The 22423-nt window shown below is 39.0% G+C and overlaps 1 protein-coding gene across 2 annotated transcripts in view; it reads left to right on the top strand.

Annotated features, from left to right (window-relative positions):
* The window catches only part of ttyh2 (tweety family member 2), a 94962-nt gene that overhangs the window by 10659 nt on the left and 61880 nt on the right, over positions 1-22423 (top strand). For both annotated transcript variants that reach the window (XM_084740672.1, XM_084740673.1), the window contains exon 2: positions 12825-12997. In XM_084740672.1, the coding sequence (XP_084596798.1) occupies positions 12825-12997 (173 nt within the window). The remainder of the gene's footprint in view (positions 1-12824; positions 12998-22423) is intronic.

Below are 22423 nucleotides of genomic sequence, written 5' to 3'. Positions count from 1 at the left end.
CATGCAGCCGTCTTCTCAGTCCTCGTTTTGAGTCGTGTGCGCACAGGGAAAGACGCGCTCGCGGTGTCCCCTCCGGCTCTCCAGAAGGTCATTAACCCCAATCTGTCTCCGTGGAGCTTGAAGCCAGTAATTAGCATCACCTGATTGGCTGGATGGTATGGCCGAGGTCTGCGCTAATAAGGCAGTACGTCCATCCCTCGTGCTGATATAACAACATTTAAACAGGATATGACAGCGCTGAATGATCCGTTGTGCCGGGGGTTTGTGATTGTTTGGTGTTCCCCTGCATTTCTTTGTCTCATGATTTTAGTTTGTGGCATAGAGCACAATAACAACCTTCTAGGGATAAAACAACATATAATTTATGTAGAAATATTGCAGTTACAATTGATATTGTGATATGAGCCTAGATATCTTATTAGATTTTGGATGTAGTTATATGTTGTTATGGTATAAGAGTCGTCTTTTCCTCGTTTTCAAGGCTGCGCTACAGTAAAATTATGTAATTTTCTGAACTTATCAGGCTGTTCTAGCTGTTTTATTATTATTGCCTTTAACCACTTTGTCATTATATCCACATTACTGATGATAATTAATTAAAATTCTCATTGTATTAATCTACAAGCTCCCAGTTGTTATGACCTGGCTCAAAGTGACCGTAACAAAGAGAGACACAGCATGGGAAAATTAAACCAAATTAAAAGGCCAAAGTTGATACTTAAGTTATGAGGTGTGCAAGTCAGTAAAATCTGTGTTGTGTGCATGAGTGGAAAGTGGTGTGTGTCGGTGTTGTACGGCGCAAAATGAAATATAAGAACAACAAAAACAACATAACCAAAACCAAGACGAGGGTTACATATGGAGGAGATTGGCCTTGAGTCATTTTTCTGAGGAAAAAAAGTCAAAATTCTCTGATTCCAGCTTCTTAAATGTGAATATTTTTCTGGTTTCTTTCCTCCTTTATGTCAGTAAACTGAATATCTTTGGGTTGTGGGCAAAACAAGACATTTGTAGACGTCACCCTGGGCTTTGGGAGACACTGGTCGACATTTTTCACCATTTTCTGACATTTTAGAGACCAAACGACTAATCAATTATTTGAGAAAATAATCGGCAGATGTATCGACAATGAAAAGAATCGTTAGTTGCAGCCCTGGTCATTTGGTCAAAAATATTGTGATACACATGGTTAATTATTTAACTTTATTATTATTTTTTATTATATATAAGGACATGCAATTATACATAATTCAAACATTGACAAAAGTTTCATGTCAATTTTTTGCACATGTTTGGGTCATGCCTGACATTTTATTTTGTTAAATAAATACAATGGGGCCTGACTGATTGAAGGTGAAGATGCCGATACCGATATTGCGTATTGTCAATAAATTGGCCACCAGTCTTTATGCAGAACATGATATATAGAACACAGATACACATTTTTTGCAATGATCTCTCAAAAGTGGTTAACACATGACATGATATTTCACAGTTTAACAATAAATTTTAATGTCTAAAATGATATCAAGGCACTGAAACAGTAAACTTTAACCCATATTCTCAATAATTATAAATTAAAATATATATAATAGTAGAAGTGAGTATTATATGAACAAAAATTGCTCTATACATCAGATTAATTATTTATTTAAGGCGTTTTTCATCATTTTTCTTTGTTTTTTTGATGCAATATAATTGTATTGTGGAATTTTTAATTGCGGTATTATCGTGCCTTGAGTTTTTAGTATTGTTACATCTGTAGAGTCTTCAGCAGGTCACATCAAACAGGCCTGCCCACCAAGAGCTGCATAAACTGGGACGAGTGGATTCATGCAGCCACATTCCCCTCCAGCAGAAACAACCATGAAAGTCTGCTCCTCCATGCAAGCTGAGGGGGTTGGGTTTCCTTTGTTGTGGGGGTGTAGCATCAAAACCGTGACCCCTGACGCCCCCGAGGGAAAGGTTTGGGCTTCACAGAGGGTGTCAGGAGAATAGGAAGATAAAACTCTTCACTGCACTCCAAAGATGTCCCTTTAAGCACAAGAACAGGCACTAAGAGGAGATTCAGGAAGGTTTTACTGAAATAAACCAGAGAAGAAAATCTCAGAAAATGAACAAGCATCACACCTGACAAACCACCTGAGACCTTTAGCTTGTAAAGTCAAACTGTTGAGGGCAACAAGGCAGCGCAGCGTAAACAAATTTAAAGGATCCTTTAGCAAAGAAACCTCCTTCTTCCTCCCTTTTTCCTCCTCCTCCTCCTCCTCTCATCCATAACCCATGGGTCGCTTTGCTGGGACTTAATGGCGTCCCAGCTGTGAACATGGGCAGGCCCAGCCGAGTGCACTCGGCCGGAAAGAGCCCTGGTCCCCGGGGCGTTCACCCGAGTGTCAGAGTGGGACAGGCAGGAGCGTGGAGGAAGACAGTGAGATGGACTGCACCATTGATCTGTGGGGAGAGGGGGGGAATGGTGGGGTGTTTCTTAAGACACTTGGCAGCCTTCAATCGACCCTTCATGGTCCTTCAAATTGATTATATAAAGTGCTGTTTTACACTGTGCAGCATGTTAAAGGAAATGTCACAGGAATCATTTTTGGCTGCTTTACAGTAATATTTCTGAAAAGAATCTGTGTCCCGTCTGGTTTTCCTCTTTAAAGGAGCAGTCCGCCAGTTTTTTCACATGGAGATCAGCCCGCTCATCGTGAAGCGCGCAGTCAGCAGTTTTATAATTCCTCCTGTTGTTCTGAAGGAGCTTTGTAAAGTAAAAGTAAAAGACTGTTATTACACTGTCATAACACCTGTTATGAACATGTCTTTACTTGTTCGTCCTGACCATTGTCACCAAGTGTCATTTGGTCAGTTATGATATTTTTAATCCAAAGCTGACATTGTTTTCTTGGGATTGTTTGAAAAACTTGACATTAACCGAGACAACATAACCTGTCAGTATCTTTGTCATGACAACTTTACATTAATTAAGCCAATAATGTCTTTGTTATGACAACCTGACATTATCAGACTTAAAGAAACTGTTTAGCTTCATGTTAAAACATTACATTACACTGTCATCTGTGTGACTCAGGCTGTCATGAGACCATTATAGGTGTGTCATGCTTTTGTAACATTGTTATGAATAGTTTCCTGTTACCATTTGGAGTTGTCATAAAGATGTCATTAAATATTATTAGGCCAGTCTGATGACACAGAGTACACTACCAGTGTAGCTTCATCTATGTGATGGACAGACAGCAGTTAGCTAGTTTACTTGTTGCTAATCTAGGCTAAGCATCCGCTGTTATCTGTAGCAGGCGTTAGCTATTTAGCTCGGTTAGCTGTCATAGATGTCAAGTTGTCATAACAAAGACATCTCAAACAATGTCAATTTTACTTTATGCTTAATGTCAACATTCCTAAGGACTCCTTATTTCATGGCAGGTGGATATAGTTATGAAAATGTAATGACAGTCTTACATAAGTGTTACATTTGTGACAATAGTGCAAAAATACTCCAGTATTTCACAGACATGCTATGACTAATAAATGATTAAAAAAAATAATAATAATAATAACATAAATGTGAATCAAATAAATTACAATACCAACAACATAAAACATGTGCACTTTCTTATTTCTTTCTGTATTTATGCTGTTTCCAAGTCTATTATTGATATTTTTAAACATGAATTGATATCAAATGAATAAGTTGTAAGTATTGATGTCGCAGTATTGATCCACCCATCCCTATTTTTGGATATTTTCTCAAACTTGAGACTGAAAGTCAGGATATATCCGCCTCTGCCACATCGATTCCAACCATTTTCTCTTAAAAGTCTCCCAACTTTATGGACATGAAATATTAAATCCCTTAATACTAGGCTATACTTGAAATAACCCTTTAAGACAAAGGGGTGAGAATTTCAACAGTTAAAATATAAGTAAAAGACTAGAACCATCTGAGCAGCAAGAAGATGCTCCTGCTGCTTTGACATTTAAGGTGGAGCGTCTGTCTTTGTCCACGTCTTCTTCCTTCTCTAAAGAACCTGACACATGTTTAACCCCTATCATGTTGAAGGAATGTCACTGTCCATTCAAGGCACACACACACACACACACACATACACACTCACACACATACACATTTTGTACATCGGTGCACACTGCGCCTGGAGACCTTCTCCACCTCCGCACAGCTGTCTGCCACCTGCTGTGAGGCAGCCATGCTTGCGGAAGACACTTCGTATCACTTAGCGTACATTTAGCACGACTCCAAGCTTGTGGAATTCCTCTGTTACTGGCCTCCGTCCTGCTCAGCAGAGGCACTGGAACAGATGGAGGTGCTTTCCATTTCTTATCTATTAATTATGGTCACTACTTGTGTATTAAAAATTGATTGTTAATGGGCGCTCAGCATAAGGCATGAACTGTATTCCACTTAGACTGTTGAGTTTGCATCTGTCTTGACATTCAGCACATCCTCCATCTCCTCTGTTTTCTGTCTCTTTACATTCTGCTCCAATAAAGCACATTTTTTATACAGTGGAGTGCTCATCAAGACGTATATATTCAGGTCAGGTTTTCAGGCTAAAACATTCCTTTATACGTAGACATTGAACATTTGGTCACATTTTGTGCAAAAAAAAAACCCCACTGAGTCCTTTTGATGAAATGAAGTTACATTACTGAAGCTTTAAAAATGGACTTATGGCAATAAAATTGCAAATTGGATTTATTGCAGGGCTTTTGTATTGGATTTAGTGCTAAAATGATAAGCAGAGGGCTCTAGATTACTTTTTTCAGCTCTTTCCCAGAACCATACCAAAAAGCAAGTGAGTGTAAACCATCCCAAAATCAAAACATTGTTTATTTACTTTATCATTTATATTAGTTTTTAATGGCATAATAAAAACACCATTAAATGATAAGGAAACAATTATACTTATTTATTCAGAGTTAAGTTACTTATTTTTTTCTATTTAGTTTAAGTAAAGCACAACAGCTACATGCACTTTTTGTTATGAAAGTACCTCAACTACTGCACTTCAGTATACCAGAGTAAATGTATTAATATAAATATAAAATGTTAAGTGCCTCAGCTGTACATTTATGCACTGTAAACCTATTGTGTTGTCACAGTAAACTGCAGTTCACTCTTAAAAGCTACAACAGCAACATTTCCACATAAAAAGGCCCTGAAATGCTAATCATATGTTATATATTTTGCTGAGTTGTTTACTTAAATTATCCCAAATGTTTGGGATAATTTTGGGATTGTTTGTTGTTAGTGGCTATAACTTCCAGGAAAACACAGGATTGGTTGGATACATCAGAGAGTGAAGAGGGAAGTGACTAAACCTAAAGTGAATAAAATCAAACCTCAATTTAAAAACAGTATTTTTATTAGCCATTTGATTGGCTCAATCTAGCCAGCTCCATGCTGCTAGTTAGCAAACTTTAGCAAGGTGCTACCCTGCCTGTGTAGGAGTGAGCTAAAGCATACATAACTGGTTGAACCCATGATGTTTTGTTGTGGATGTTAAAATCCAAAAGGATGCAGTAAACTCACTATTGATGGGGTATGCACCCTATTTATTCACAATAATGGTATATTGTGAACAATAAATCATCAGGAGGAGACCTGTGAGCTGTTAGCAGCCAGTGGGCCACAGAGTCCTGCAGTATGTTTGGCTAACAAAGCTAACAAAGCTAACAGAGCTAACAGCTAATGGAGCTAATTTTAAGCACACAGCAGGACGAAACACACAAAAGACATAGTTTGATTACATCGATAACTGGCGTGACTCGTTACAGTTGGTCTTGTTTCCTCACTCTCTGATGTATCTGATGTATCCTGTGTTTTCCCAGACATTATAGTAACTAACGACTAGCTAACAATGGCTAGCAGGAAACGCCCTGTTACCTTGAATAAATGAATTAATAAATTTCGGTTTGAACATTGTTGGAAACATTTGGGATACAACTCAACAAAATATAGAATGTCAACATATATGTTAACATATGTTTATTATTTATTATTTTATTGCAGAAATGTTACATATTGTAGCTCAAATTGAAAAAAACATTAGATAACTCAGTGATTAAAATGATAATTAGTTGTTACCCTAGTTGGATTACATTGGATCTACTTCACGAACTGGCAGCTTTTCATTTTGAGTTCGCACATGGGCCACATGAGACATATCTGTGAGTAACAGATGGCTCAAAGTTGCTGTGAAAAATACTCCTCTTGTGTTAACTTTGCTGAGTTCACTTATGTGTCATCCCTTGAATTAGTTCATTAGTCATCCTTTGGGGCAGAGCAGCACATGGCTGATATGTCTTGTCACGCACTCGTGTTGTTCATTTTTGCGCTTTGAACAATGAGATTCTGAAGGTTTGTTCGCTTTCTTGGGGAGAAAATCGTAGCATTATGCAACGCTCCAGCCTCAGGGTGAATCCATCTACAGTGGACTCGTAATAGCGGAGAAACTGGGCCGTGCCCTGAGTAATGAAGATCTGTCATGTGGATGAGATAGCTGTGTCTTTGTCTTCCCTTTACAGATGGAGGCACATGCAAACACACACTTTGTCATTCAGGCATTCTTCGCCCTATTCTTTCCTCATCGCTCTGTCTCACCCACACCCTGATGTCTCGCTGTTTTCATTACCCACAATATTCCCTCCATCACTCTGTCACCCTCTCTTCCTATTTCTCTTTATTCTCCCCCTCCAGATCTCGGGGATTGCCTTTCCGCTCAGCCTGATCTTCCTTCCCTTTTCTTTCCCCGTGTCATCGCCTCCAGCCTTCATGCTCACCCCACCCCCTGTCTGTAGGGACAATTGACAGGAAACAAAGCAGGGAAAACAGTGAAGAGGGCCTCCTCGAGTTAGGATTGAGTAAGTAAGGAGGAGGGTGTTAACATGTCCAGTCGACTTTTATGGGAAACTACTTAGACTTAATTTAGGTAGCAGTTAAGTGGTCAGAGCTGCCAATTTGATTTTTATCAAAGAGCGAGTGTGCGCACACTCCGGTCGGTGAAAGATAAATGGTGTTTTTAAACTTAATGGAAGGTTGGGGCACTCTGGGAAGTGATGGTTACGGGATAGGCTGTGCGTGTCTTTGTGCACGTTCAGTGTCTGTGTGCGACCTTCCACTGAATGGATGCTACATAATTCAAAAGCCATTATTTTTGCGCCCTACTACTGAGAAGAAAGGACAGGAGCGAGAGAGTGATAGACGGGGAGAAAGTGGAGAGTGCTGTCTTGGCTGTAACTGCTCCAAGAGAAACCTTGACATGAATGTTTCTCAGAGAAAGAATACATTTTGGGTTCGGTCTTAAGCCACATGCGGTTTTTATTTTTAATTATGCAGTGGGTCTTGAGGGGGTTTAGAGGCCAAACACTGTGAAACTTACCAGTAAAAGGTGGTATAAAAAGTTTATTCCTTTGATGGTCTGTGGGAGGTGTAAAAACAAATCTTACATGATTTAGTGGAATCAGCTCATCTTTTTTTATTAACTTAACGTAAATATACGCTATAAAAATGATAAAATCTGAGAAACCTCAAAATTTCAAGACAACTTATTGCAACTGATTTATGAGTTCTTGCAGCCAGACAATGCTGAGAAAGGATGAGAGTGTAGCAGAAAGAGGGACGAGAACCAGTGTGGAAAATGTTACACACTGTAAAAAAAAAAAAAAAAAAAAAAAAAAGATAAACTTTTTGTTTTGTAAGTAAGTGTCTGGGCCCCTTAAAAATTTAAGTTGACTGAGTTTGAAAAGACAACTGAGTTTTGTGATTATTGAGAACAAATAAGTTTTTTATTGTCAATTAAAGTTTTGATTTTTTTTTAGTTTTGAGCCCAACTCAAACTCTTAAGTTTTGAAAAAGTTTTACCAACTACTCTACTCTACTCTTTTGTTGAGATAATTTTTTCATTTTCATCTTTACATAAATTAATATTTGAGTTCTAGAAACCCAACAGCTTCACAGCTCATTGTGACCACTTTTTGAAATACAGTTTTTCTTGTTTTGTTTTTTTTGTTTGTTTGTTTTGTTTTGTTTTTCAGTTTCTAAAACTCAAAAATTCAAGTTCATCTACAGACAAAAAGTAAATTAGCTCAACCAAGGTCAGCAAAAGTTTTTTAGTTTTATTTCAAAACTCTGAGTTCGGTTCAACACTCAGTGAGTAAGTTGCCCTGAAATGTCAAGTTGTCTCAGTTTTACAGTGTACAAATTTTATTTTTTCACATTAATTAAACTTAAAATTTCTAGAATTTCTTTTCAGGGCACTTTCAGATCAGCTAATTAAATTAAGTTTCTAAATGTGGCAGGCAGTATCTTCTAAAAGGGGGAGGTGCACCAGTCAGTGACACCCTATAGATATAGTTACCTGCAGAAACATGATCTGCATATTAACAGACTTCCCATCATGCATTGTTTGAGAGCTGAAATAAAGTGACTTTGAAACTCAAAGACTCAAGTTTATCAAAAGAAGAAAAGTGAAAAACTAAAGATTGTATGTCAGCAAAACTTTTTCAAACTTAAGACTTTTTGTTGGGCTCAAAACTCAAGAAATCTATTGTCTCTGAAGTTGTCTTGAAATTTTGAGTTGACTTTTTTGTTTTTACAGTGCATGTTTTCTCAAGCAGAACTGAATTCATAGAAAGTTTATTTGACAAGAGAAGTTTATTTGTTTTAAATTATTAACAAATTAATTTGCCTTTTCAAAGACAGGCCCAGTCACAAACTTTTTTTTAACTAAAACATTATTTTTTACAGTGTGTTGACCATTTTCCTCCCCGTTTCTCCCCCCTCTGTCTCCCACATTCCCTCCTTTCTCTGCATTGCCTGGCTGCAAGGGGAAATCACAAGACAGAGGCAGGGCAATTTAAGCAGGCCCGTCACATGCTGCTTAATTCAAATAGGCTGTGGTAATTCGCCCTTTCACTCGTCCTCCCTCCCTGACGCAAGGGCACCAAACTAACCTGCACGTTACCATGACGATATGAGCGCCCGGGTGGCCCAGTGTTTGTGCGTTCGGCAGGAGTTTCCCCCCTCTTTTCTCCACCGTCAAACAATCCGAGGCTGTCTCCCACCCATCCCCCAGCGTTCATATTATCCACCTGCGTCCCACATCTCCATCTCATTTACCGCGTTCACCTCAATTACACCCAGTTTACGCTCATCACGCCAGACCCCCTCCACCCACCCCGCCTTCGGATGAGACGACGAGCTTCTCTCTGTCTCTTTGTCTCACCTTGGTGCACACTGCCATCCATCTGTCTGAGCACACCCATTAACACATTTACAATCCTGTCTCTTAAACGGTGGCGCTAAATTTCCACTAATTTCCACACCTATTTTATGGGGTGCTTTAGAATATGAGAAAGTTGAGGGGTCAGTGACGGCACATTGCCCCGTCCCTCCTTTGACACCTCTCCTGCATTTTCTTTTCCCCCCTTTTTTCCCTTTTTTTTTTATCAGCAGATGTGCGGCCTTCTACATGAAAGGCATGTAGCTGTGAAATGGTACAAGATGAGGCAATGCACCCCAACAGATGGAGCTGGGGAGAGGAGAGCGAGTAGAAAGAAAAATTGATTTTAGGGGGAAGGTAGCAAATGATAAAACAAAGATTTCTGGTGCAGAAAGCACAAAATGAGTGATCACAATGGTTGGGGGAGCTTACTTTAAATAGTATTCTGATACAGTTACCTGTGAAAAAAAATGTTGAAAAAATGTAACTGGTAACCTAATTCAAGCAATAATATAAAAGTAATGTAACTTGATTACTGTCTGTTACTTTTGGATTATCTCAAAACCAAATATGGTGGAACTGTTTAGCCAAACATTTCTTTTTGTTCGTTGCAGGTTTATTTTTTGTTACGCTTTTCCTTCCTTTGTTACATGAGAATGCATGTTTAGATTAATAGCGGTTAGGGATGCCACTTTCAGTGTGGAAAAAATAGGGGACTCCTTGCTAGCGAGATGAGGTGAGATTCTGAGAGTAAGACATTTTACTTCCTGCATTCTGGTGAATTTTTAACCACATTATTTTATGTATCAATATCATAATTTTATCTGAACAGGTGGCGGTCTTAATAGTAGTATTTGTGCACATTCAAATGTACTTTGCTAAGTAACGTTATGCTTCATTGAAAATACATGAAAATAGTTTTCACTGGTGTTGACAGGTTAGCTAGCTAACTGGATTTCTCTGTAGCTAATGTTAGCAGTTGGTCTGTGTAGCTAACATTAGCAGTTGGTCTGTGTAGCTAATGTTAGCGGTTGGTCTGTGCAGCTAACATTAGCAGTTGGTCCATGTAACTAGGAGTTGGTCTTAGATGTAGATCTTTCTTTAAATTACATGTTGAGTCTATTTTTACAGCTGACTATAGATCTTCACTGTACTGTGAAGTTGTTCTTTTTTCTGATTTAAAGACAAAATAATGGCAAACTTTCCATGCAATAAAAGTATTTTTCCAAAGATAATAAATCGGCAACTGTCAGATTAGCTAGTTTGATTGAGATCAGAGAGACATGTCAAGTGTTGTAAAGTGTGCAAATTGCGCATTGTAGTATATTATTCTTAATTTAAAATGTATATCAAAATTGTATTCCTGATAATAATCCCCATTTGTTGTAAATGTAACTAATCTTTTTTTTGTACCTGCAATACATTTTTTAAAATCCTAATGAGGTAATCCCATTACAAGTAATCCATTACTCCCCAAGCCTAGTAAGCACACATAATGATTGTATTTATAAATATTTTGCAGTGTTTTTTTTCCCACTCTTTTATTAGCGAAGTTGACAGGAGAGGGGCTGTGTCAGATGATATAAACAGCTGTTTAGAGGCTTCTGAAGGATTTTTCAATTTGTGGTTTACCTGACTCTTTCATGGCAACCGTTGACATAATCCTGCCGATTCCTCCATTTTTGAATTTTAATCCCACTACTTGACTTGTGGGACTCATAACATCACAGCGTGAGAACAGATGGCTCAGCACCAAAAAGATTTCTGACAAACTAAAAAGGACGAGTATGAGGGGGGGGGGGGGGGGGTAAAGAGGGACCGAGCTTGAATAAACCCATCTGTTCAGAGATGGATGCAGAATTCATTTGAGGCTGTTAGGACAGTCTTGTTGCTATTTTTGTCACGGCACTCCATCTTTCGCAGAAGGTGGGATGGGGGGCCTAAAGGAGGAGTGAGAGGGAGAAGTAGATACTGAGATGTATGAGGAGGTGTCTGCGTTCCAGCTGGAGACGCTGGATGCAGCTGGCCTCGTTTCCTTCGCTGGTGCAGACATATTCATTTGTTTTTTCATGTGTCTTATTTCCACACTAATTACAGTAACTGTTGATGCTAGTTTGAAGTTGTTTGTTTGGAGTCACAGAATTTCCTTCCATTATGGTGCTCTACTAAAGACATTTAGCAGACGATGGGATGATAGGTTTTTCATGGGTATTTATCAGATGAATGTTTTGAGATTCATTAAAGTGACCTGAATGTAAATATAGGAATTGTTTTGTGTGAAACTGGACTAATTAACTGTAACACACACTTTAAAGTTGGTAATTTATGTGGTCCCGAAATAGCATGTTAGCTCACAATAGGAGGAGCTAGCATTGTCATAACTGTTGTATAAAAACGTCTTAAAAGCTTATTGGTTAGTTGTACCCTTCTGAAAAAATGTATTGGCCACTTCAGGGTAGAATAACTCAACAAAAAACATGCTGTGACTTATTATTGCAGCAACATGGATGCATGTTATGGCTAACGTGTTAGCAAACAGTTTATGAATCCAGAAGACACAGAGCAGCATTAGCATTCATTAGTAGTCATGTTTCTGGCCGCCTGATCAATGTAAGTCCAAAATTCACTCTTCTTTTAGCTCTGTTTTGGTCTCCACCAAGTTTTGAGGAAACATATCACTGTATGATTTCTCCACCAGCTATATTAAGTTGTTGTCTGTCTTTGGTTCTGAAGTTAGCATGTAGCAGGTTTGTCAGAGCTAAGCTAGTTAGCTGGTAAAAACAGCTTTCTTCTACTGGACACGGGATTGAGGATACTTGAACTTGAGTTTTATTCAAGTGTATAAATTTAATCCTGTTTTATGATTCAACTCCACTATATTTCAGGAATAGCTCCTCCTCAACCATCTTCAGCATGAAAATATTGCAACAATGATAATAATTCAATAAAATAATAACTAGAATAATATGGAACAGTTCTCTTTGTAATGAGTAATTCAGATGAAATGAGCCTGTTTCCATTTTCCCAGCCAAACTTACGGTGATTAGTGTGTTCGCAAGTTCAAAAGAAGCATTGGGAGATTTTTTATTTCAGATAATTTTACTTTTCTCGATGAAAATGATATTTTGTGGTTATTATAGTGGAAACAGTACCACTTTTGTCCACAGGGGGCTCCAAAATAAAAAATATGAAAGTTCCTTGTAGTAGCTTTAAGTTTTTTTACATGGTGGTGTTGCCTCTTTTACATAAGCAAGCAATCTTTTTTCACCATTATGTGAAATTCTTGCTGATTGCATATTAATGTACACCACATATAAATGTAGGCTATGTGATACTGTAACAAAACTGCATTGTCTTGCCTTTAACTGGAAAATGAACCAGGAGGCAAATTTCCCAAAAAGTAAGGTTTTGTTGCTGGGAAGCATGACTCATAAGTGACCCTACATTCCAGGTCAATATGCTTGTTCATCGCTTGAGGCAAAACATGATCCCTGGTGCTGCTTTTTGTTTTTTAACTTAGCTCCACAATATCACCCTCTCCCCTTCTCTGTCTCTCTCTCCCTGTAGTCTCTCATATTCCTGGGCTGCGTGGCGGCCGCGGGGCTCGGCCTCAACCTGCTGTGCCTGGCCATCTACCTGAGCTGTTTGTGCTGCTGCCGCAAGGACGAGGAGGAGGAGAGCAAGAAGCCCAACTCCTGCTGTGTCACCTGGTCCGCCGTTGCCGCCGGCCTCATCACATGGTGAGAGGATAAAGACGAGGTGTTATGATTAAGTGACGATCATAGTGCGCGCGCACTCTCTGTCTTGACGCCTGCCGCTCTCTGTGTTTTCCCTTCGTCTTTATTGGTCACTCTGTATTCCTAACGGGGAGCTGTAAATGGCATGATGTTTTCTCAGCCAAGACTCTCAATCTGTTTCTGCACACTCTGTATTCCCACATGAGAACTATAACTTATTAGTTCACAGTGCATAAACTCTCTGTGTATTTGTCCATATTGTTTGTCTGTTTGACTGCCTCTGTTTTCCTGTTTGTATTCTCGGGGTGTTCGGGGTCTCTCATACCTGTCAGAACACCAGTCTGTTTTGAAAGACCCTAAGCTTCTATTTGCAGTTCTGCAGATACTTGTGGTTTGGGTTCACAATAACAGAGGCTGCTTATTTCCTTCCTTTTGATGAGATCAGTCTTTGATCTGTACCCACTAAGACTCTTTTACCTCTGTGAGACGCTGATGTGGAAGAAATCTCTCTGATAACCCTTACACACTTTATATTTTATATGATTTGCCACTTAAAACCCAGATGAAAACTCTACAAAAGAGTGAAAAGTTTTTGATATTTGTACAAGGAGTGTGTTCCTTGAACCTTCAAAACAGCTCCTTAGGAAGCTGTGGCCTCTGGTTTGAGAAGCTATTGGCACAATCTTCTTATAATCCACCAGCCTTGAGTTTACACTGGGGTTAAACAGAATAGCATCAGTTGGCACTCTGACTCTCAGTCATCATCCTGATGTGGGTGTGTTATGAATATTCTGCTGACAATGTGCGAGCGCGATTATGCATTGCTGCCTGTGACAGCCAGCTGGCACACAGATCTCTTCACCTTGATGCCTTGAACCTGATGCGCCAACTGAGTCTGCAAAATAAAAAGCAAAAATGACAAATAGGAGGATGTGTTAGAACAGTGTCGCAACCTTTTTCCATAATCAGACCCCTTGTCTTATAAGTGACATGTTTTATGCATATTCCATTTGATATTAGTTTGTGTAAAATAGGCAGATAAATATCTACAGAAGTGTCCAAAAAAGACACTGCAGTTCATGGCAGGATTACAAAGTTTCTGAAAGGGATTCAACTGCACTGGAGCCAGAATTGTTAAGCTACATCACTAATATTAGCATTAGTATTAGCTTAAAAAGCCTTTCTTACTCAGCTTGTAACCCGTACTGTACATTTACTGCCAGACTGACAATTTACTGCTAAGTTTAAGTTTCTGCTCAGCTCCGGCAGTGTGACACTCGCTGTGTGCATATTATGCCCCCTATTCCTGAGAGGAGCAACACTACGCTTACAGTATAACAGTATGCTTCAGTAAAGTCCCATAAAAGGTAAATATTAAGCAAATTGTTGTAAACCTCCGTCCCTCTGGAACATGTTTTTTTGTCACCATGGTAAGAAAAAATCCATACCGTCCTAGCCCTATCAAAGATGAGTTAACTTTTTTTTCACACATGTCAAGTGGGGTAACCAGGAGCAACAAGTGAACGGACCCAAAAACACAGACTTTAGACTGAGCAGGTGCCGATCAAAAGATTTAATGAATGCAGAATCAAATAACAAAAATTTACTGAGGGTCAGGAAGGCTGAACTCAAAATCAGTAAGCCGTCCAACAGCCAACAAATCCAAAAGTGCAAACAAATCCAAAGTCCATGAACACAGAAGAAGGTCCAAAAACCACGAGGAAACACATTTAGGAAACAGAAAAGGAAGGAAAAGACAATCCCTGGGGAAAATGACATTTTTCACTCCTGTTCTTATTTTTTGTTCACACACAGGCCTGAAATACACACACATGCACAAATATATCAGAGATGTCAGAGTGAGGGGGCTGCGCACGTACATATACATACATATAATCACCTACACACCTAATGTATATTTTTTTTCAGAAAAAGGTTTTCTTACACCGCTTAAATTCAGGTCGAGCAGCTTCCTGTGGAGGTCAGGTTGGGAAACTGCAGTGGTTCCCAGACTTTTTCAGGTCAGAGACCTTGATAAGATTTCGTACCGAGGTCCACAATCTGATAGGAGTTTTTGCAGATGATTTATCACAGAAAGTGTGTGAAATACATTCTGTCATTGTGCTCCTTATGGATGTGATTATAATGAAAATAACTCATTCCTCTTTTCACCTGGGGACCCCCTGGAGCCTCCTCAAGGACCACTGGGGGTCCCCAGACCCAACTTTGGGAACCACTGGTGTATAGAAAACAATGTCCCTCTTTTGAGAATAAGTCAGAGAAACATAATAAGTTATAGTTAGTTATAAATTCTATACATTTAAAGAGTAATAAGCAATATGACAGGAATATTACACTGGTATTGAAACTAAGCTCAGCTCAGGCATTATAATGAATTTTTAATCTCTTACAACACTTGTAAATAACATTTCCCCCAACTTAATGCTTGCCTGAACCAGCAAACTATAAAGTTCATCAAGCGTAGCCTATTTATGATGCTTCCATAAAAAAAAAAAAAAAAAAAAAATCCTTTTACATCACTGACTGAATAATGCAACCCACATAATGGAAAGCAGGTTACTAATGGTGAGTGAAATGACATTTTTCATCAGTCCCATTAGCACACATCTTGTGTCACCATCACAACACAACAAAAAATAATTATCTGTAGTGAATTTCAAGCTTAATTACCACGTCTTATGAGGAATCTATTTAATAAAGCAATTAAATGATTAAAATTGCTCTTTTAGAGGAGCAATGCGTCCTTATTTTTAAGATGATATCTGACCCAGTGTTTCCCCCTTTAGATTTAACAGCGAGGAGCGTTGCACCAGATCTGATTTGTTTTGGCTGGAGGCTGCAGGATCTCATCGAGTCTATGGTGAAAAGAAAACTTTCCTGATGTGAAATGACATTATGTTTATCTGCAGTAAAGATTAATGATATCACAGTAGCTTAGCCGTCAGCTGGTACGCAGAAAACGATTGGGGAGATTTATTATTTTTTACAAAGATCCAAGATTCTGTTAACGTTCTGCTGCTGTGTCAAACTTGTAAATCAACCCTTAATGCTGCTGAAAAACAATAACCTCTTAAAGGGATAGTTCAGGATATTTGATGTGGGGTTGTGCTCATCAGTGATCATTGTATTATATTTAGTGAAATTTCACTGATTTGTTTTGCCATCAAACAGCCTTTTATGATGGGGAACCACAGTTAAACAAGCCAAACATCTCTCTCTCCAAACCAACCAAACTCAATAAACGAAATTTAGTAAGTTTACCTCACAGAACAGTTGCTGGTCTACCGCTGCTTCAATCTGTTAGTTAGTTTGTATTAAAACTTACCTTTTTAACCACCAAAGTGACACCATAACACAAACAAACTAAAAGATCAAGGCAGCAGTAGACTCCCATGTTCTGCAAGGTAAAATGACTAATTTTGCCTATGGAGTTTGGTTGGTTTGGAGGGAGCGATACTTGGCTTATATTGCAGATTGACAGGAATGAGTTGATTTCTGTGCATGTCTGTACATGTCCAAAAAAAAGCTGCCAGATGGAGCGTCCGTCTCAGAGGTTGCAGTGGTGTTTGACACACGGGACACCAGAGCAGACGGTAGTTCATGACTTTTTCATTGTTCAGATTTGGCTAGGTGTCTGTGATGTGACAAACTCAGAAGTCAGAACATGTATTTGTTGTTGCTTTACATGGACTTAACTTGATGAGGTCCCTCTTTAAGTGTGTTTCCACCACCCAAATGTTTTTATGCATGTTTTCAGTTTAAGCATTTTAACCAAACCAACCAAACTCCATGGGTGAAATCTGTAATTTTACCTTGCAGAACATGCGAGTCGAAGGTCTACCGCTGCCTCGAACTGTTAGTTAGTTTATGTTATCATGACGTGTTTAAAGGATGGTTCGGATTCAACGAAGTCAGACAATAACACAAACAAATCTTACCAAGCGAGGCAGCAATAGATGTTCGACTAGTAAAATTACTGATTTCACCTATGGAGTCTGGTTGGCTTGGAGAGAGTGCTATTTTGCAAATATAACGGTGGTTTCCTGTCAGAAATGCCTGTCTGACAGGCAGGTAAAGTGTTGAAAATATTCTAAATATAGTGTGCACTTAATCAAAGCTAATACATTGATTACCAATAAATACCTCATACAACCCTACATCAAGTAATCCTAACTGTCCCTTTAAAGCTATAGGGGCAAATACTCACTTCAAGCCTGTTGTGAAGGTAACAAAACACAGTGCAACATAGTCAGCACTTACATCACCAGATAGGACCTATTAAGTCAGTCAGTGAGATGTGCTTTCTCCACAAAGTAGCTAATTGAATTTGTTGCCAGAGGAGTGGATACTTCTCTCAGCCATGTGACAGTCATATTTAGAAACCGGTGGGTAATATTAAATTAGGCCTTGAGCAATATTGCACATCATTTTTTTTTTTTTACAGAGGAGGTACATTGTTAAATGGAAACACAGTGGTGTCATGGCTGTGTAAAATAACCTGAAAGCTCAGCACTGCAGGCCAGAGTGTTCTGTACCATCTGTAGGTGACTCACAATAATGATTTACATCCCCTTTCCTCTTTGTTTGATTTTTGTGCCGCTGCCCACAGCTACTGAACGCAATTTAACAAAGTGTGAATGAAAAAAAAAGCCTTATCCAAGACGGTTCTTAAAAGGAAATGTTTAAAATATTTAACCGCTTCAGTTTAAAGCTACACGCTGGTCGCTAAAAGCATGATGGTGAACAATCTGTGTGTCAAATTACCTTTGAATCACTACTCGGTAAAGCGGCACGAAGGCACTAATCATACAACTCTTAGCTTGATGTCGCACACTTTTATTCAGTGGATTCTCTCTGTTAAGGGTTGCAAATGGCTCGTGTTCCCTCCAAGTCAAGCAGCCTCTTCATTACGTGATATTTAATCATTTATATGCAGTTTCTTAAAGTGTGGAGTGACTCAAAAGTGGCAGCCCGCCTCACATTAAAGATGTATGCTGCAAAATCAAAATTAGAAGAGAGGAAATACAGCTGCAAGCAGCAACTAGCAGAAGCCGAGAATTATGGGAACTGCCTGCTCTGTTGTGTAATGACTTACAGTTTATTCACGTACAGTACGTTCAAGTTGCGTTTTGACTTTGACAGAAGCCCTCATGAATTGATTGCCTGAGTAGTAGATTAAATTTTAAACCTATTTGCAAAAAAATTCTCCCTGCCTTGAGGCTTTTTGGTTTGTAAGAACAAGACACTTTCAGTTATTAAGAACAAGTCGTGCTTGGACCCCTGAAAAGGAACAAGAAAAGCTGGTTAGAAACAAGACCTCAGGCTAAATATAGTGAAATATATTTACATAATTTATAAATTCCATACTTTTCACGTCCCGTCTCACCACTGACTCAGCCTTGACAAACTCGGCTGAAACCGTGGAAGTTCCAAAAAAGAGGAGATATTGTCAAAAAGTTTTAAAAAACAAAATATCAGTTCTGTGTGGAGACATGAGGGGAGTGCAACCTTACTCAAATTAATACATAAATAAACTTATTCCAACTCACATGTCCATTTATTTTCAAGAGGCGCCCCCTATTGGACATAGCAAACATGACAGGAGAAGAATAAAGAGCAAGAAAGTCCACATTTAGAGGAGGTTATTTAGTTTTGAGTAGCAAAAAATTTCATGATGTACGTGATGTCTGTTGCTTGACCTCCACTGTGCAAGTGACATAAGTAATGTAGTTATTTTAACCCAAACTACGATCTTTTCCTAAACCTAATCAAGTAGTTTTTGTTCCTAAACCCAACCAAATGGCAACAGTTTTTCAACATAAATATGTGTAGTGTCATATGAGTTATGTCAACGTGCACTTACATCACGTGACATAGGTGATTCAAATTTTAACCTCGTAGTTTTATTAATTAATCCTAACTAAGAAGTTTTTAAACCTAACCAAACTGTGACCATTTTACAACGTAAACCATGTGTGTAATGTCAAGTGAGTTATGTCATGTGATTTCCGTAATCTAGCTAAAGTCCATAAGGCCTGTTGCTGCTCGCGCTGGTTTGGGAGTAATTGACAACTGACCAATCCTGTCGTTTAGGTGTGAGCGTGTGCATGTGATGAGCGTAGATGCTACAGCCTCACTTACATCAGCAATTGAAAGTATTTATTCATTGAAAGAAAAGCAAAGCATAGCACTGAAGACTTTTCTTGACGTAAAATAAGTTTTCGCTCGTCTCCTGACTGGTTTGTTGATCTGATTGGTTGAAGTTTAGTCCTGACAGACAGTGAAAGACAGATGGTTCATCTAAACACCTGACAAGAATTTTTTTGAAAGTACCTGCACTTTTCCAAACAGTTTTCATGGACGGCTTCTCAGATGGTTCTGTGTAACAGACTATCTGACACACCAGGTTAAGGCATGTCACTGGTGCTCTTTTAATTCTTCTTCTTTATTCCATAAAGAACCTCTTTAGAAGTCTTTGTGGAATAAAGTTTTTGTCTCGTCTCAGTTGGTCTTCAGACGACCCCACACTTTAGCCTTCTGTGAGATTCCTGTCAAACAAATCAAACAAAATCATATCCATCTGGCTGATCTTCACTTCTGTGTAGCAGTTCAGGCCTCAAGTTTGAACCTGTGTCATGTTAGATACTGTAAAAAATACTATAAAATATGTTGGGAGTGTATCTCAGAATTTGGTGTTTGATATTTTTTTGAACCTTTAAAAGTACCCAATAGTAACCCCGTAAGAGTGATGTGTGTTTTTTTCTGGAGTACATGTAAAGATCTTACGTGGCCAGACTTGATAAGTTTTAAGACTTAATATTGCGAGATGAATGAAGTTGGAGGAACGTCCTGTGGGAAATCAACACTCCTCCTTGTGATTCCCAACTTTGATTATGTCAGTCTCGAGGATATGCCAGAGGGGTATCCCAGCGGACTCTGTATTGGACTTGGAATCGGGAAAATTGGCTTCATTTTAATCTCATCAGTCCAGCTCCTTCCTGTCTTCTCTCCCTCATTTTACTCCCCACTTCTCTTCGGTTTGTCCTCTCTCTCATTTGATCCCGTCCCTCTACGCTCGGTCCTGTTCGTCCTCCCCTCTTCCGTCTGTCTCTGCTTAAAGTCTTGCCGTCCTCCACTCTAATTATGTTTGACAGTGGCTGCGGCTGATACGCGGTGATGTCCATCCCAATTAACAGTGGTGAAACCAGAGCAGATGTCACTCAGCTGTGGCTGCAGTCCTGCCCACGGTGTAGCACATTAACTGTGTAATTATACTGTCGTGTAACTGATCAAGCTGCACATGCTGAGGATGTCTGGACTGTAACAAAGGTACTGATAGTTTGATTTACTGTAATATAAACATCATAATTTTCATAAGTTGCCCCGATGTGTCATCAGAGATCAAGTTAAGTTTAAATAATCAGTTCACATGGACACTACAGCCACATTATCCTCCTTTGAAATGAACAATTCAGACCGGAATAACTGTTTTGTATGTTTGTTTCACATTAATTGAGTTTAAATCAATGCTGAATTTTCGCCAAAAGATTAAGTGTCTCTTTATGAGTCAGAAGAACACATTAATAATCTACCAGAAGGATAAGATGTTTATTCCTGTTAAATTGAGCAAAATGTCAATGGAGTTTGGCAGGCAGTGAGTCAGGCAGCCACTTAACTCATCATCCAGAGTTTGTTACTTCAGAGCAGTGGGCTTTTGTTTTCGGGATAAAACAGGTTTAACTTCACATTGACAGATAAATGACACTTATTAACAGCTGATCAACTTAAAGTGGAGGACTGCTGCAGCCTGTGTCTGCTGTGTCAATGTCGCCACATGACTACAGTCCACTGTATCTGCTGAATAAGTGTGTCCTGTGTGTCTTAGGATAGATTTTAAAATCCTATTACAAGTTTTGTAAAGCACTAAATGGTCTCAGGCCTCTGATTTAGTTGTACGTTGCGAAGCACAGAGACCCCTCGGGTATCTGGGACAGGCTTACTCGGTGTACGCAGCATCAAAACCAAGCGAGGTGAAGCAGAGTTTAGTTTCTGTGTTCCCCATCTGTGGAACAACCTTCCCGCTATTTGAGGTCTGCTGAAACTGTCAGATCATTTAAATCAAGGCTTAAAACACGGTTTACTGCAGCTTTCCACTGAAGTAGTTACATAACATCTTGTTAAAGTAATCTATAGCTCTTGTTTTTATATTTGTTTGCCTTCATTTTCTGTTTGTATTGTCTTTTAAAGGCAATTTGAAACTTTTCTTTTATTTTTTTATTGCCTACTGTCTGAATGGTGCTATATAAATAAACTTTCTTTGCTTTGCCTTGCCATTGGGTTTATGGCTGTGTGTACATGTGGATTTGTATTATGTCAAAGCTGATCTGAGCATCCCTACTTCTGTTTGTTTGCATAATCATAAAACAATCTTAACACGACTGTGTGAGCACTGTCGGTATTAAACAGTGTCAGGGGTTCGTATGTTTTGCCAATATTTTAGAGCTGAGGTTAACGACACCTCGCAATTGCTTCTTGTCTTTATGACAGATGGATTGAAGCCAGCAAATAAATTAAAGTTTAAAATACTTTAAATGAGAAACACTGTCAGTGTTCTCCACTGTTCTCCAAAGGGTTTTCATTTACATCGGCAGCAGAGACACAGACTTTCTCACAATGAAAGCAGTGTTTCCACTGCTTATGCAAATGGATCATCAGGAGATATTCTCCTTTCCAAGGACACTTAAATTATTTATTTGTGCTTGTTTGTTGTGATAGGTGTGTGTTGCCAATCAGAGTGTGGAATTGCGAATGGGGGGCACAAAAAAAAGGGGGAGAGAAAGACAGGAAGAAAGATAAACTGCTTGTTTACATGATATCAGTGTCCTCCATTGGATCCCGTACAGAAATGCTTTGGCACACCAGAAGCTTTTCATTGGATGCCTACAGTATCAGCAATAAAAGCATACCAGCTGTAGTGTTTTTAAACCCTCATTGGCTTCTTTTGGGGTCATCTATTTTTAGTAGCTTACAATTTATAACTTGTTTTTGCGTCTCAGGCCTTAATCTGGCTATTTTGGAAGTTTTCTAGCTCTGAAAATGGAAACGTGTGCATGAAAAATTTAGAAAGGAGCTATTTGTGTTTTATATTACAGACTTGCAACATATTAAGGGGATTTTTGGGATCGCCATCGCTGAGGCTTTGTGCTTTCTATATTTGTCATCTCACGAGAGTCACTGCTGCCATTCTGGGGCAAAATCTCAAATATTCAAACATGTCTGAGTCTATTCATAGTGGCTAAAGGCATTTTTCTGCTGCAGGCTGAAGCTTCTGGTTCGTTCCCTGAATTACCCTCAATGTCTTTTATCCATTCAGTCACTTATCAGCATGACAGGTTAGACTTTTGTTCA

This window comes from Lutjanus erythropterus, chromosome 17, assembly GCF_056507025.1.
Source record: "Lutjanus erythropterus isolate fLutEry1 chromosome 17, fLutEry1.hap2, whole genome shotgun sequence".
Taxonomy (NCBI): Eukaryota; Metazoa; Chordata; class Actinopteri; order Lutjaniformes; family Lutjanidae; genus Lutjanus; species Lutjanus erythropterus.
Note: the sequence above shows the minus strand (reverse complement) of the source record. Positions and strands in the feature narration are given on the sequence as shown.